Source organism: Lathyrus oleraceus, chromosome 6 (assembly GCF_024323335.1).
Source record: "Lathyrus oleraceus cultivar Zhongwan6 chromosome 6, CAAS_Psat_ZW6_1.0, whole genome shotgun sequence".
NCBI lineage: Eukaryota > Viridiplantae > Streptophyta > Magnoliopsida > Fabales > Fabaceae > Lathyrus > Lathyrus oleraceus.
In genome coordinates this window covers 510,138,728-510,151,805 of record NC_066584.1, presented here as the reverse complement: position 1 = coordinate 510,151,805, position 13,078 = coordinate 510,138,728, and the positions used below count along the sequence as shown (strand labels likewise).

General features: G+C 35.5%; 2 protein-coding genes across 3 annotated transcripts; both read right to left on the bottom strand.

Annotated features, from left to right (window-relative positions):
* Positions 1–6,153: 6,153 nt before the first annotated feature.
* LOC127098085 (zinc finger protein ZAT11) lies at positions 6,154–7,036 on the bottom strand. The gene has a single exon (XM_051036586.1). It carries the CDS (start codon positions 6,941–6,943, stop codon positions 6,332–6,334), a length of 612 nt encoding a protein of 203 aa, XP_050892543.1. The 5' UTR covers positions 6,944–7,036; the 3' UTR covers positions 6,154–6,331.
* A 1,375-nt stretch (positions 7,037–8,411) lies between these two features.
* LOC127098084 (uncharacterized) lies at positions 8,412–12,739 on the bottom strand. Of its 2 annotated transcripts, none has more exons than XM_051036584.1 (8): positions 12,603–12,739; positions 10,639–12,268; positions 10,318–10,544; positions 9,901–10,233; positions 9,590–9,836; positions 9,333–9,461; positions 8,899–9,238; positions 8,412–8,790 (listed from the first exon to the last, which is right to left on the bottom strand). In XM_051036584.1, exons 2-8 carry the CDS (start codon positions 12,193–12,195, stop codon positions 8,552–8,554), a joined length of 3,072 nt encoding a protein of 1,023 aa, XP_050892541.1. In that variant the 5' UTR covers positions 12,196–12,268; positions 12,603–12,739; the 3' UTR covers positions 8,412–8,551. The 2 variants fall into 2 exon arrangements, with proteins under 2 accessions (XP_050892541.1, XP_050892542.1); XM_051036585.1 differs by having other exon boundaries at positions 10,639–12,203.
* Positions 12,740–13,078: the final 339 nt, after the last annotated feature.

The following is a 13,078-nucleotide window of genomic DNA, read 5'->3' as shown; positions in this document are numbered from 1 at the left end:
TACCGATTCCTATTGGTGCGATGATAAAGGTGATCGAAATTCTACAATTGTATACATCTCTATATTTGGCGGAACACCAGCCTCGTGGTGTTCGAAGAATGAACCGGTAGTTGCATTCTTGTCTTGTGAGGACAAGTACATTGTCGCTTTATTATGTACGTGTCAAGCTGTGTGGCTAATGAATCTATTGAAGGAACTAGGAAACAATAAGGGTGAGGTTGTTACGCTCCTGGTTGATAAATTTTCCATGATTAATCTTGATAAGAACCCAATTACACACGGGAGGAGCAATCATATTGAGATGAGGTTTCACGACTTGAGGGAACTTGTTAGTGAAGGAAAATTAAGATTGAGATATTGTAAAAGTGAATACCAAGTGGCTGATTTGTTAACTCAGTGAGTCACAAATAATGTGCTCAAGAGGTTGAAGATGAACATTGGCATGGAAGACTTGGAGCCCTTGAATTAAGGTGGTGTGTTAAATGAAAATTGATAATTCAAGTGATATAACCGATTAACAGTAAGGCAAACGTTTTTGAAGGGAAATCCAGTATTTTAGTATGTTGCATATATGGCATTATTGTTTGTGTATATAAACTAGTGTAACTGTCAATTGCTGGAAGCGCAGTCTGTGTACAACAGTGTGTGTGCAACCGTTTTTGTAGAATAGTGTAATTTTGTTATTCTCTTTTCTTCCATCTTCACCTCGTGCACCAACAATTGGTATCTAGAGCTCCGATTCAGATCTACAGAGAAACACGAGTGAATAGTGAGACGTTCTGTAATTGATTTTGTTTCTTGAATTCATGTTGAATTTCAGAGTCAGAACCGTAACAGAATCATAATTCTTGATTATACGGGATTGGGAAACACTAGTGTTCGGTGAGATCTGATTGATTTTCACAAGATTGAAGATGAACGAAAATGGTAATCTGAGTACTAAGCTTCCAGTATTCGATGGCAAGAACTGGAATCGATGGATGACTCAGATGCATGTGTTGTTTGGCACTCAAGATGTTCTTGATCTCGTCAACGACAATTACATTTTGGTTTCACTTCCAGAAAAGGCAACAAATGTGCAGAGGAATGCTCAGTATGATTTGAGGAAGAAGGATCAGAATGAATTGTTTTACATTCATCAGTGTATGGATGCTCAACAATGACGAAGGCTGCGTGGGACACACTGGTACGGTGTTATGGCAGTGATGCATTAGTGAAGAAGGTAAAGCTTTAGTCTATATGTAAACAATATGAGAATCTCATCATGAATAATAATGAAAAGGTACCTTAGTACATCTCCATAGTGATTCTAATCACAAATGAGATGAAGTCGTGTGGAGAAAATCTCTCTGAAGAAATTATCATTAAGAAGGTACTTAGATATCTTACTCCTCAGTTTGATTACATTGTGGTAGCAACCGAACATTCGAAGGATCTTAGCACCATGAGAATTAAAGAGTTGTAAAGTAGTCTATAGGCACAAAAGTTACCTCTGACTGAGAGAAACTCTAAAATAGAGGTAGAGCAGCAGGCTCTAAAAGCCACTTCTGGTAAGAAATATCAGAAGCAGTCTTGGTCAGAAGCAAGGAAGAGATCTTATGGTATTCAGAAGTTAGAAACCTCAAATTCTAGAAGGCATAAGAATGATCATAAGGGGAAAGAGAAGTATGACAAGAGGAAAGTTCAATGCTACTGTTGTAAGAAGTTTGGATACTTTGCTGCTTATTGTTGGTCACACAAGGAAAGAAAGTCAGAAGAAGCAAACATAGGCAGAGGAGATTCTGATGATGAATCTCTGCTATTTATGGCTTCTAAGTATCATGATGCGTATTTGGCAGACTAGTGGTATATGGACATTGGTTGCTCAAATCATCTTACTGGAAATAGGAAATGGTTGGTTGACTTTGACTCTAGAAAGAGGACAAAGATCAGAGTGTTGATGATAAAACTTCAATGCTAAAGGTATGGGAAATGTCATATTAGTTTTGGGTAATGGTAAAACAATATTGATTCAGAATGTGTGGTATGTTCCTGACATGAAAATTAACATGATGAGTGTAGGTCAATTAATTGAGAAAGGATTTTCAATTACCATGAATGACAATCTTTTGAAGTTTTATGACTGTAATCAGAAGCTGATTATAAAGTCATGACAATAAAGGAATAGAACATTCAAAGTGAATGTTAAAACTGCATATTCTGAATGTCTTGGTGCAACAAGTGTTGTGAAGGAAAGTGAGTTGTGGCACAAAAGATTTGGTAATCTGAATTCAAAAGTTTAGGGCATCTGAATTCAAAGAAGTTGGTACATGAAGTTCCTGCAATTAAGAAGCCATAGAAGTCATGAAATGTGTGCATGAGAGGAAAGCAACCAAGACTCCCAGTTGCATCTGAAATGACTCCAAGAATAAAGTATGCTCTAGGTATGGTGCATTCTAATGTGTGTTGACCATTTCCAGTACCTTCACTTGGAGGGAATAAATACTCCGTCTCATTTGCTGATGAGTTCACAAGAATGACGTGGGTATCCCTCATAAAGTTCAAACACGAGGTGTTTGCTGAATTTAAGAAATTTAGAATCAAGGCTGAGAACCAGAGTGGTCAAAATCTGAAAGTTCTCAGAACTGATAGTGAAGGTGAATATAACTTTATAGAGTTCAGAAGGTTCTACGAGGAGAATGGAATTGAGCATAAGGTGACTACTTCATACACTCCTCAACACAATGGTCTTTCTGAAATAAGAAACCGAACTTTACTTGATATGACAAAGAGCATACTAAAGGAGAAGACGTTACCTCACACCTTGTGCAGAGAAGTTGTTGCCACTGCAACATATGTGCTCAATAGGTGTCCAACCAAGAAGCTGGAGGAAATTTTTCCTTTAGAGAAGTAGACTAAAGATAAGAAAAATGTGAGCCATATGAAGGTGTTTGATTCTATTTGTTACAAACATGTTCCATATGCTAAGAGAAGGAAGTTGGATGATAGAAGCAGAGTTATGTTGCTTGTAGGGTACCACAATACAGGTGCCTATAAGCTCTATTGTTCTGTCACTAACAAAGTTGAATTCAGCAAAGATGTCATTGTGAAGGAATCAAAAGTGTGGGATTGGAGTAAATCTCAATCCAAATCTAGTGTAGATATAATCTTTGAAGATACTTCAAAATCTGAAGGTTTTGAAGATGAGTCAGAATCAGAAAATGATTATGAAGGTGACTCTGAAGATGAGTCTAATTCTGAAGGCGGGTATAACTCTAGAGGTAAATTTAATTACGATATTGATGGTGATTCAGACTCTAGGGGAGATCCAGACTCTAGGAATATTCCAGACTCTGAAGGTAGTCATGCCTCTAAAGATGGTATTTCTGGGGTTCCAGTATCTGATACTATTCCAATGTCAGAAGAAGTTCCTGAACAAGTTCAAAGGTCACAACGAATTAGGAAAATATCAAGAAGGTTTGCAGAGTTTAACATGCTGCAAGATACTGAAGTAGACTCTGAATGAGATATCATTCAGTGTGCTATGTTAGTAGACTCTAAACTAGTGAGTACTGAAGAAGCGTTCAAGAAGAAAGTGTGGCTGAAGGCCATGAAAGAAGAACTTGAGGCTATAGAAAGAAACAAGGCTTGGAAGTTGGCTGAGCTTCCAAAGGACAAGAAATACATCAACATCATATGGGTTTTCAAGAAGAAACTGAAGCCAGATGGATCAATTGGAAAACATAAAACAAGGTTAGTGGCAAGAGGTTTTCTACATAAACCTGGGTTAGACTACCTTAAGGTGTTTGCTCCTGTAGAGAGACATGAGACAATCAGACTGGTGATTATGATAGCTGCTAACAAGAATTTGCCTCTAATAGATTTTGATGTGAAATATGTATTTCTGAACGGTCCATTACAAGAAGGGGTATATGTCACAACCTCTTGGATTTGTGAAAAAGAATCAGGAATAGATGGTGTACAAGTTGCATAAAGCCTTGTATGGACTGAAACAAGCTCCTAGAGCTTCGAATCTGAAAATTGATTCATTTCTCAAGCTCCAAGGATCCAGAAAATGTGAGATGGAGTATGTTTTTTATGTTCAACATACTTCTGAAGGCAATATGATTCTGGTGCGTCTCTATGTTGATGACATATTGCTAATAGGGAATTATGAATATGAGATAGCTAAGTTCAAGAAGGTGCTAATGAATGCGTTTGAGATAACTGATCTAGGAAAGATGACATATTTCCTAGGAATGTAATTTATGTACTATGAGAAGAGTATCATTTTGTATCAGCTGAATATGAACTTGAACTTTTGAAGAGATTCGAGTTGCTGACTTGTAAGACTGATGTCACACCTGTAGAAACAAATCACAAATTGAATTCTGATTCTGAAGGTGATGATGTAGATGCCACAAATTTCAAACAGTTGGTTGGCTCTCTGAGGTATTAGTGTAATATCAGACCTGATATTTGATATGCAGTTGGAATAGTTAGTAGGTTCATGAGTAAATCGAAGTGGTCTCATTACCAAACTGCTATCAAGTTTATGAGGTATATTAAGGAGACTCTGAAATATGGAATTTTTTTTGGTGAAAACACTAATTCAGAGTTGATGTGTTACTCAGACTCTGATTGGTGTGGAGACATAGTTGATAGAAGAAGTACTTATGGATATTTGTTTAAATATCTGGGAGGTCATATTTCTTGGTGTTCCAAGAAGCAACCAGTTGTTGTTTTGTCAATTTGTGAAGCTGAATATATTGTAGGTGTTGTAGTTGCATGTCAAATTGTTTGGCTTCTGAATTTAGTATAGGATCTAAAGATCAAGATAAACAAGCCTCTGAAGCTGATGAACGATAACAAGTCTGCAATCAATCTTGCCAAGAACTCAGTGTTGCATGGAAGAAGCAAGCATATTAAGACTAAGTATCATTTTCTGAGAAGTCAAGTTCATAATGGAGTGATAAAAGTTATCCATTGTAGTACTCAGAAGCAACTGGTAGATGTTCTGACGAAAGCGATCAATACTGATCAATTTCTCCACTTGAGGGATGTAATTTGGGTTTATTAGTTTCGATTAGTTCAATCCTGAATTAAGGGATTGTGTTGAAAGATAATTTAATATTTTAGTATGTTGTCTACATGACATTATTGTTTGTTTATATAAACTAGTGTAATTGTTAATAGTTGAAAGCGCAGTTTGTGTACAAAAGTGTGTATGCAACCATTTTATTGTAATCGTTTTAAGAGAGTAGTGAAAGATTGTTATTCTCTCTACTTTCTCTTCTTGCATCTTCATCTTCTTCACTTTGTGCACAAACAATAATCACTTATGCAGTTGAAAAACAAAAATAACATCGTGTACCACTGAATGTAATTAATTTTATTACATCTATAATAGATTATATATCCAAGTTTTTTTCTATTATTTGTTTATATAGATTGTATCATACCTATTACCTTTTGAGACAACCTCATGAATAGTTAATGAATGATATACTTTTCCGCTCTCAATTATCTCTCTCAACTCCTCTCTCTTTCTACTCTGATTTTTTCTATTATTACCAATTTTATAGTTTTAAATTTTAACAGTGTCTTAATACTTTAGGAGTTTAGATTGATGATTGAACATTTACGTTGTTGGACCTTTGTCTACTCTGAAACAGAAAAGGAGGAATTTTCTTAAAAAGATCTATTTTGGTAAAAGACCATGTGCAAATTGATCTATTTTTGTTTACTCTTAAACCTTTCTTAATGACAGGACTAAAATTGTGGCGGTGATGCAAAGTCTTTAACGTGACTTGACTAAACAAAATAAAGGAAACTGCTATTGTGAAAGAAGCTCCTACGATGATGACAGTGAAGTATACTAATAATACTATTAATAGACTTTACATGCATGTGAGACTTTCGAATTTCTAATATCATATTCAATGTAAAATCACTTTTCCACGTTTTAGATTCAAATAACTTATTTTTCTAGTTCTAGATATATATCATAACGTCTTTCAGCCTCCAACAACTTGTAGTATTATCTATATTCTCACGAATTCTAACTCTCTGGACAACTTCTAGATTGTATGACTAAGAAAAAGATAATATTAAAAATCATCTATTAATGATTTCAAATTGGAGGATAGATTAAGTCATTGATGACTCTTTACCTGAAGAATAAACGTGTATTTTCCATTTACTTGAACTAAGAATTTTTTTTAGAAATACTCAGAAAATTTTACATATTTTTTTTTACCAATTAAGTATAACTACATGAACCTAAGAACATAACAATTTACTTACATACATTAAAGTAAAATACAAAATGGAACAAAAAGTAATCATCCACCTAAATTAGGAGTTGATTGTCCACTAAATTGAAACAGTCCACTAAATTAGGAGTTGATCGTCCAATCTTCAAAATCTTCAAATCATTCTCTAAAGGTGTTAAATTCAAATCCAGAGACAAAAATCTTTTGATGTTCACCTTGTTCCACTTCGCTAAATTGATATTAGTACTATTATCAACGGTACTGGAACCACTATTACTACTAGTGGTTGCAGTATTACTGATAAAAGTATGCTTATTTCCATTTGTATTATTCAAAACTCTTCTGTGTCTTCTCATGTGACCACCCAAAGCTTGACCTATTGAAAACTCCAACCCACAAATTGAACATTCATGTGTTTTAGCTTTTGTTGTTGTTGTACATATTCCACCATCGCCGACGCTGTTCATCTCCATCAACCTCGATTTCTTGTGACTCGCACGGTGTCCTCCCAACGCTTGAAACGACGAAAACTGTCGATTACATGTCTTGCACTCGAACACACGGTTGTTGAAATTCGAAGAGTAACTCACTTGATCAAATTGTTGGCCTCCACCAGAAAGATACATCAAATACTTAGCCATGGTTATGGTATTAGTATTATCATGATCACTTTCTCTTTCTCTCTTCATGACTAGTAATGAAAATATTGAACAAGAAATTTGAAAGGTGTGTATAATATTGGAAGTGTATGAGAGTTATGAAATTGAGGATATGACATATTTATAATAAAAGGTGGTTTTATTGTTGACAACATGTAGGAGTGTGTAATATGTGTGAACAAATAGTTTCACACTAAACTTGTGATTTGGTCTGACGCAAGCAAATACGAAATTATTTAGATATAATATGATCCATAATTTGGTGTATGTGTTGACTAGACTAGTTGCTGTTTGGTGTGAAAGGCTAATTGTATTGAATTAGATACATCTATGTATCATTCATAGTATTGTAAGCAATGCATGATTGTTATAACTATAGGCTAATTGATGATTTATTTATTTATTTACTTAATTCAAGGTAGTGGTTACTAACTATTTATTATGTTTTAAAATTAACTTTGAAGGTTGAATTTGGATATGATTAATTAAGTTGCCAATCAAATATTTGGTAATAGTAAAAGGGCTTTTAGATAGCAGCCGCTGAAGATGAGGTTCAAGTGTGTGTTGGACTGAGCTGGTATTTCATTTGGAAAATAATAAAAGTTTAAGAAATTGTTTTTATTATTTTTAAAAGTACACCCTCTCTTACTAGCATTTCATATACTCTCTATATAAACACTTGCTATGTGTTTATCTATGAGTAATTATAATTGGATTCTAAAATTAATTGTCAAAATCAGATTTATCTATTAAAATTCGATTATAAATCAATTATATTTATAATCAAATTTTATAATTGATTTTTGATTTAATAACCGATTTTTAGTTTGATAATTAGTTTTAAATTTAATAATTTTATTTTAATTTTTTATTAATTGATTAAATCATTTTTATAAAAAAATTATTTAAATCATTTTAGTTTGATTAAATATATTTTTTAAGAGATTAATTAATATGCACGTACAATATAAAAGGATTAATTAATTACCATCACCCATTTGTACTTTTTTTATACGTGATTAAAATAAAAATCAAATTTTTTTGTAACATCCAATATTTCAGATTAATTAACGGTCTAAAATTCTTTTATTAGCAATTTTGATAACCTGATAGACCTTACTAGACCTTACTTTTTCTAGAAACAATCTCTCCGACGAATGCTGAAGAAACGGAAGATTCTTGATCTCGGTGATAATAAGTTTAAAGGGTGTGTCGCCGAACGCTTTCCAAACTTAACTTGAGCCACAATGGGTTTGGTTGTAAAATACCAGAGAGTTTTATTCACTTGAAAAATTTGTTAGATCAATTTTGTTTTCAAAAAGTTAAATATTTAGATGAGACTCTATATATAAAAATTAAGGTTTAACTTTGAAATGGTGCTTTTGTTGTTGACAATATGTAGAAATGTATAATGTGTCAACAAATGGTTACACACTAAACTTGTGAGTTGTTGATTTGGTATGACGTAAGCAAATATGAATTTTTTTAGATATTAATATGATCCATAATTTGGTGTATTCATTGAACTTGCTTTTGTTTTGACTTGACTAGATGCTGTTTAATGTGAAAGGAGCCATGTTGTATAGAACTATATGCATGTATCATTGTACTCCAAAATAGCTCAGTCTGCACAGAACCTTAGTAAGGGAAGTTGATTGGTTCACTTTGAAGGGCTTTTTCAACTACCTCAGTCTGCTCCTTATGGTGAACCTTGAGGAAACCAGTAGCCGTGGCTGCAGACGGAGCCCGGCCGACATATTTGATATCATCATAACCTCCCCTACCTAATGACTTCATCGAAGTTATAAGTCGCGGTAAAACATAACTGTATCCACCCATGTTCATTGGTTCTTCTTGACACCAAACAACTTCCGCGTCTACCACACACAAAACAAAGTAAAATATTTAGCACAGAAGACTTAACATCATTAATATTCAGTCATAAAAAATTCAATGATGCTTAAGAACAGTTTGAACAGACATACTCGGGTATCGTTTGAGTTCTCGTTGGACAAGGTCATAAGGGAAAGGACAAAGCTGTTCCACCCTACATATTGCAACATCTTTGGCATCTACCTTCGTTTGTTGATCATCAAGTTCGTAGTAAACCTTCCCAGAACATAGTATTAGACGTCTGATACCCTCCTCGACATTTGCGTGGTTGTTTTGGTCTTTTATGAGGCGTTTAAATCTGGTTCCTTGTTTGTCAAAACCTGGATGTCCTTGGACATCATCAAACTCAGATAAATTTGATCTGCAAACCTTACTGCGAAGCAGATTCTTAGGGGACATTACAATGAGAGGTTTACGGAATCCTCTATGTATCTGCGACAAAACAAAAAACAAGAATGAGAAAATTCGACAATAAAACTTCAAGTGACAAAGCTAACGTTAATCGATTGTTATACTAATTACAAACCTGCCGTCGTAAAACATGGAAAAAATTTGCTGGAGTTGTAACATTCACAATCTGCCAATTACATTCTTGAATTTGTTTTCGATGAGTAGGATCCATCTCAGGAATAACATAAGGATGATCATCAGCCATCTGCAAAGAAAGCAACAGACGCGTGCCATTTGATTACTACAACGTGTAACATTGAAATATGCACGTAGAAAGAATAAATGCTTTAAAGAAGTTCGAGGAAATCAGAACTTAGATTTATAGTATAGCACCTGAAGAAAGCGCTCCAATCTCGCACTTGAATGTTCTGGGCCTTGGCCATCATAACCGTGTGGAAGTAACACAACAAGACCGGCCTGACGGAGCCACTTGGACTCGCCACAACTCAAGAAATTGTCAAATATGACTTGAGCACCGTTGGCAAAATCGCCAAATTGCGCCTCCCAGATCACCAACGAATTAGGATTTTCCATTGAGTAACCCAATTCAAATCCAAGAACGCCTAACTCAGAAAGTGAGCTGCATAGCATATCAAATTGTTACTAGGTTGTGTATTCATGTTTCAAATGTTGAAGAAAATTACCTATTGCTAACAGTGAACATCTCTTCATTTTGGTTCATTATGACATGGTCAAGGGGACAATATTTCTCCCAAGTTGCTTGATCATGAAGTACCGCATGACGGTGACTAAACGTTCCTCTTTCAACGTCTTGGCCGCTTAAACGAACATGGTTGCCTTCCACTATCAATGTTGCGAAAGCAAGTGCCTCTGCAAAACCCCAGTCAATATCTTCTCCTGTTTTGATCATTTGGGCACGTTGTTCGTAAATCCTCTTCACTGCTTTATGAGGAGTAAAATTTTCGGGTAAGGCTGTGATTGCTTTCCCAACATTTTTCAAAATCTCCGGTTTCACCCTACAAAGATTGATCATAGATTTATTTCAACTGCTCTACCAAAATCCGAAAGACTCAATCAACATTAACAATAATTTAATATACCCAGTGTTCCGAATACGTGAAAGTTGTTCAGGTGACTTGAAACCAGACCAATACGCCGAAAGCCAGTCTCTCCTTTTCGGAACATAATCTTTGCTGGCCAAAAACTCGTCATTTAGAATTGATGTGACCTTCTTGTGTATCTTATCAATGTCTTCTTTAGTTAAATCTCCTAATTCCAAAAGTTTCTTCTGATAAATCTCAAGTGCTGATGGATGGTTTCGGATGACCTATACATGATCCCGAGAGTTGAAAATATAAGTAACTTATCAAAAGCAATATGAATAGAATAAGAATAAGACAATAATAAACAAAAGAGACAACCTTATACATTTTAGGCTGCGTGAAAGAAGGTTCATCAATCTCATTGTGGCCAAAGCGACGATAACATACTAAATCAACAACCACGTCTGAATGGAAAGTCTGACGCCATTCCGCAGCAAGTTCACACACATGAATAACTGCTTCCACGTCATCACCATTCACATGAAAGATTGGAGCATTTAATGCTTTGGCAACATCAGTGGAATATTGTGAAGATCTTCCTGATTTTGGATCAGTTGTAAATGCAACTTGATTGTTGAACACGATGTGTATAGTTCCACCTGTAGTATAATTCGGAAGAGCGCTAAGATGAAGGGTTTCATAGACTACACCTTGTCCAGCAAAACTACCGTCTCCGTGAATCAAAACACCCATGTTTTTCATTCTTTTGGCGTCATTTGAGTAATACTGCTTTGCTCGAGTTTTTCCAATAACGAGTGGATTAACAGCTTCTAAGTGACTAGGATTTGCCACCAAAGACAAATGTAGTCTCCTCCCACCCCTGGTCGGCCGATCATAAGAAGTTCCCAAGTGATATTTAACATCACCTGTTCCTGTGTAGAGGCCAGCTTCATCCACGGGTAAACCACCACCACTAAACTCGCAAAATATTTGACGAAGTGGCTTCCGAACTACGTTACCCAGAACATTCAATCTTCCTCTATGTGCCATTCCCATAACTATGTTCTCGACCCCAAGAGCGGATGCTCGGTCAAACATTTCTTTCATTCCAGGAATAAGAGTCTCTCCCCCTTCAAGCCCAAACCTCTTGGCTGATGTCCACTTGGTGGACAAGAAGTTTTCGAAAAGTGTACTCCAAGCAAGCCTATCAAAAATAACCTCACGACGCTCCCGACTAAATTGCATGGCTGCATGGGTTTCAATCTTCTCCCTAAGCCAATTACATTTGTCACGATCCGGTATATGCATGTACTCATACCCAATGCTTCCGCAATAAGCTTGCTCGAGCCGTGTCAAAATGGACCTAAGGGTTTGCACCGGACGATTCTCAGACAAAAATCCAGACATATTCCACACCCCTAAAAAGAATTCTCGATCAAGATCAGCCTCGGAGAACCCATAAAGGGCGGGATCTAACTCATCGGGGATTTTACGTTCTTCCAAACCCAAAGGATCTAGCTTGGCTTTCATGTGGCCATTAACCTGGTATGCTCTCACCAGTAACAGCAATCGCATACTCTCCTGAATCGTTTGGCCAGAAATTCCGGTGAAAGTAGAAGCCTGACCTACAAAGTTCCTGAAGAAATTGTCCCAAGACTCGTCTACACTGTTTGGATCAGCCTCCCAAGCTCTTTGAAGCTCCTCCAAATAGACACTGCTCGTGCCATCTATGAAATTGTCGGTTAACCTAGAAAAGGGCACGGCGCGAGGTACAGGTGCAGCTTGTGCTTTGGATTTGAAAACTGTTGTATGAAAGTTTCTACTTGTTGATGAAAGGACTATGTTCCTTGTCGCATAACACCACAATCCGCCTCGATGGAGGTTTCTCCTAATTGAATGCTTCACTATGCCAGAAGCAGCTCTATACCATCCCATGACTCTCACTAAAAAATAAGGAAAATCAAGAATATCACCAATTTCTCAATGATGGTAATGCGTGACGGTATATCTGGAGAAAAAAAGCGTGCCCGTGTCATTGTCATGTTTAAAACCAACACTGACCCTTAGGATTACATTTAATTTACTTTTTTATTTTAAATTATTACAGGTATCAACGTGTCATGTCGGTGTCGTATTTTCGGTGTCCATGTTTCATAGATGATAAGTTACCTTGCAAAACATTGATTATAGAAAGTGATAAAGATAAAGATTGTTACAAAAGCTACTGAATTTATGCATGAAAATGAAAAAGATAGCACAGTAAAATGGAAATTCAAAATCAAACTTAAGTTGAAAGCAACGAAAATGTTTGGTTGATTAAGCTGAATGAATGATTAGCTTACAGAGAGTTAGTTAGAAGAAGAGCCTGATACGATGATGAATGGTGTTGTTGTTGTGTTTCCAGAAAACACAGAATCACGTTCTTCTTGTCCATGCACCCTTTCTCTTCTATTCTCTTCTCTTCTATTCCTGGTTACACTTTTTGGTGGGTCCCTAATCCATTTTCTAGAACTTACTCATTCAAATTCAATTCTTTTAACTTGGCTATATGATTATAATTATAATTTCACTTATTATATAACAACAAAAGTTCTATAATACTAACTACTCCCAACTTCCCAATCCATTTGCAATAGAAAGTATTCTAAAATAAATGTTCCACATTAAATTGAATGATTCACTTGTAATAAAAAGTGTTACGAGATGAATGATCTATTTATAATAAAAGATATTTTAAAATAAATAATTTATTTTAATTTTCAAATTGTAATTTTAACTCTATTATTTAATTAATATTATTTTTGTTATTTTCAATATT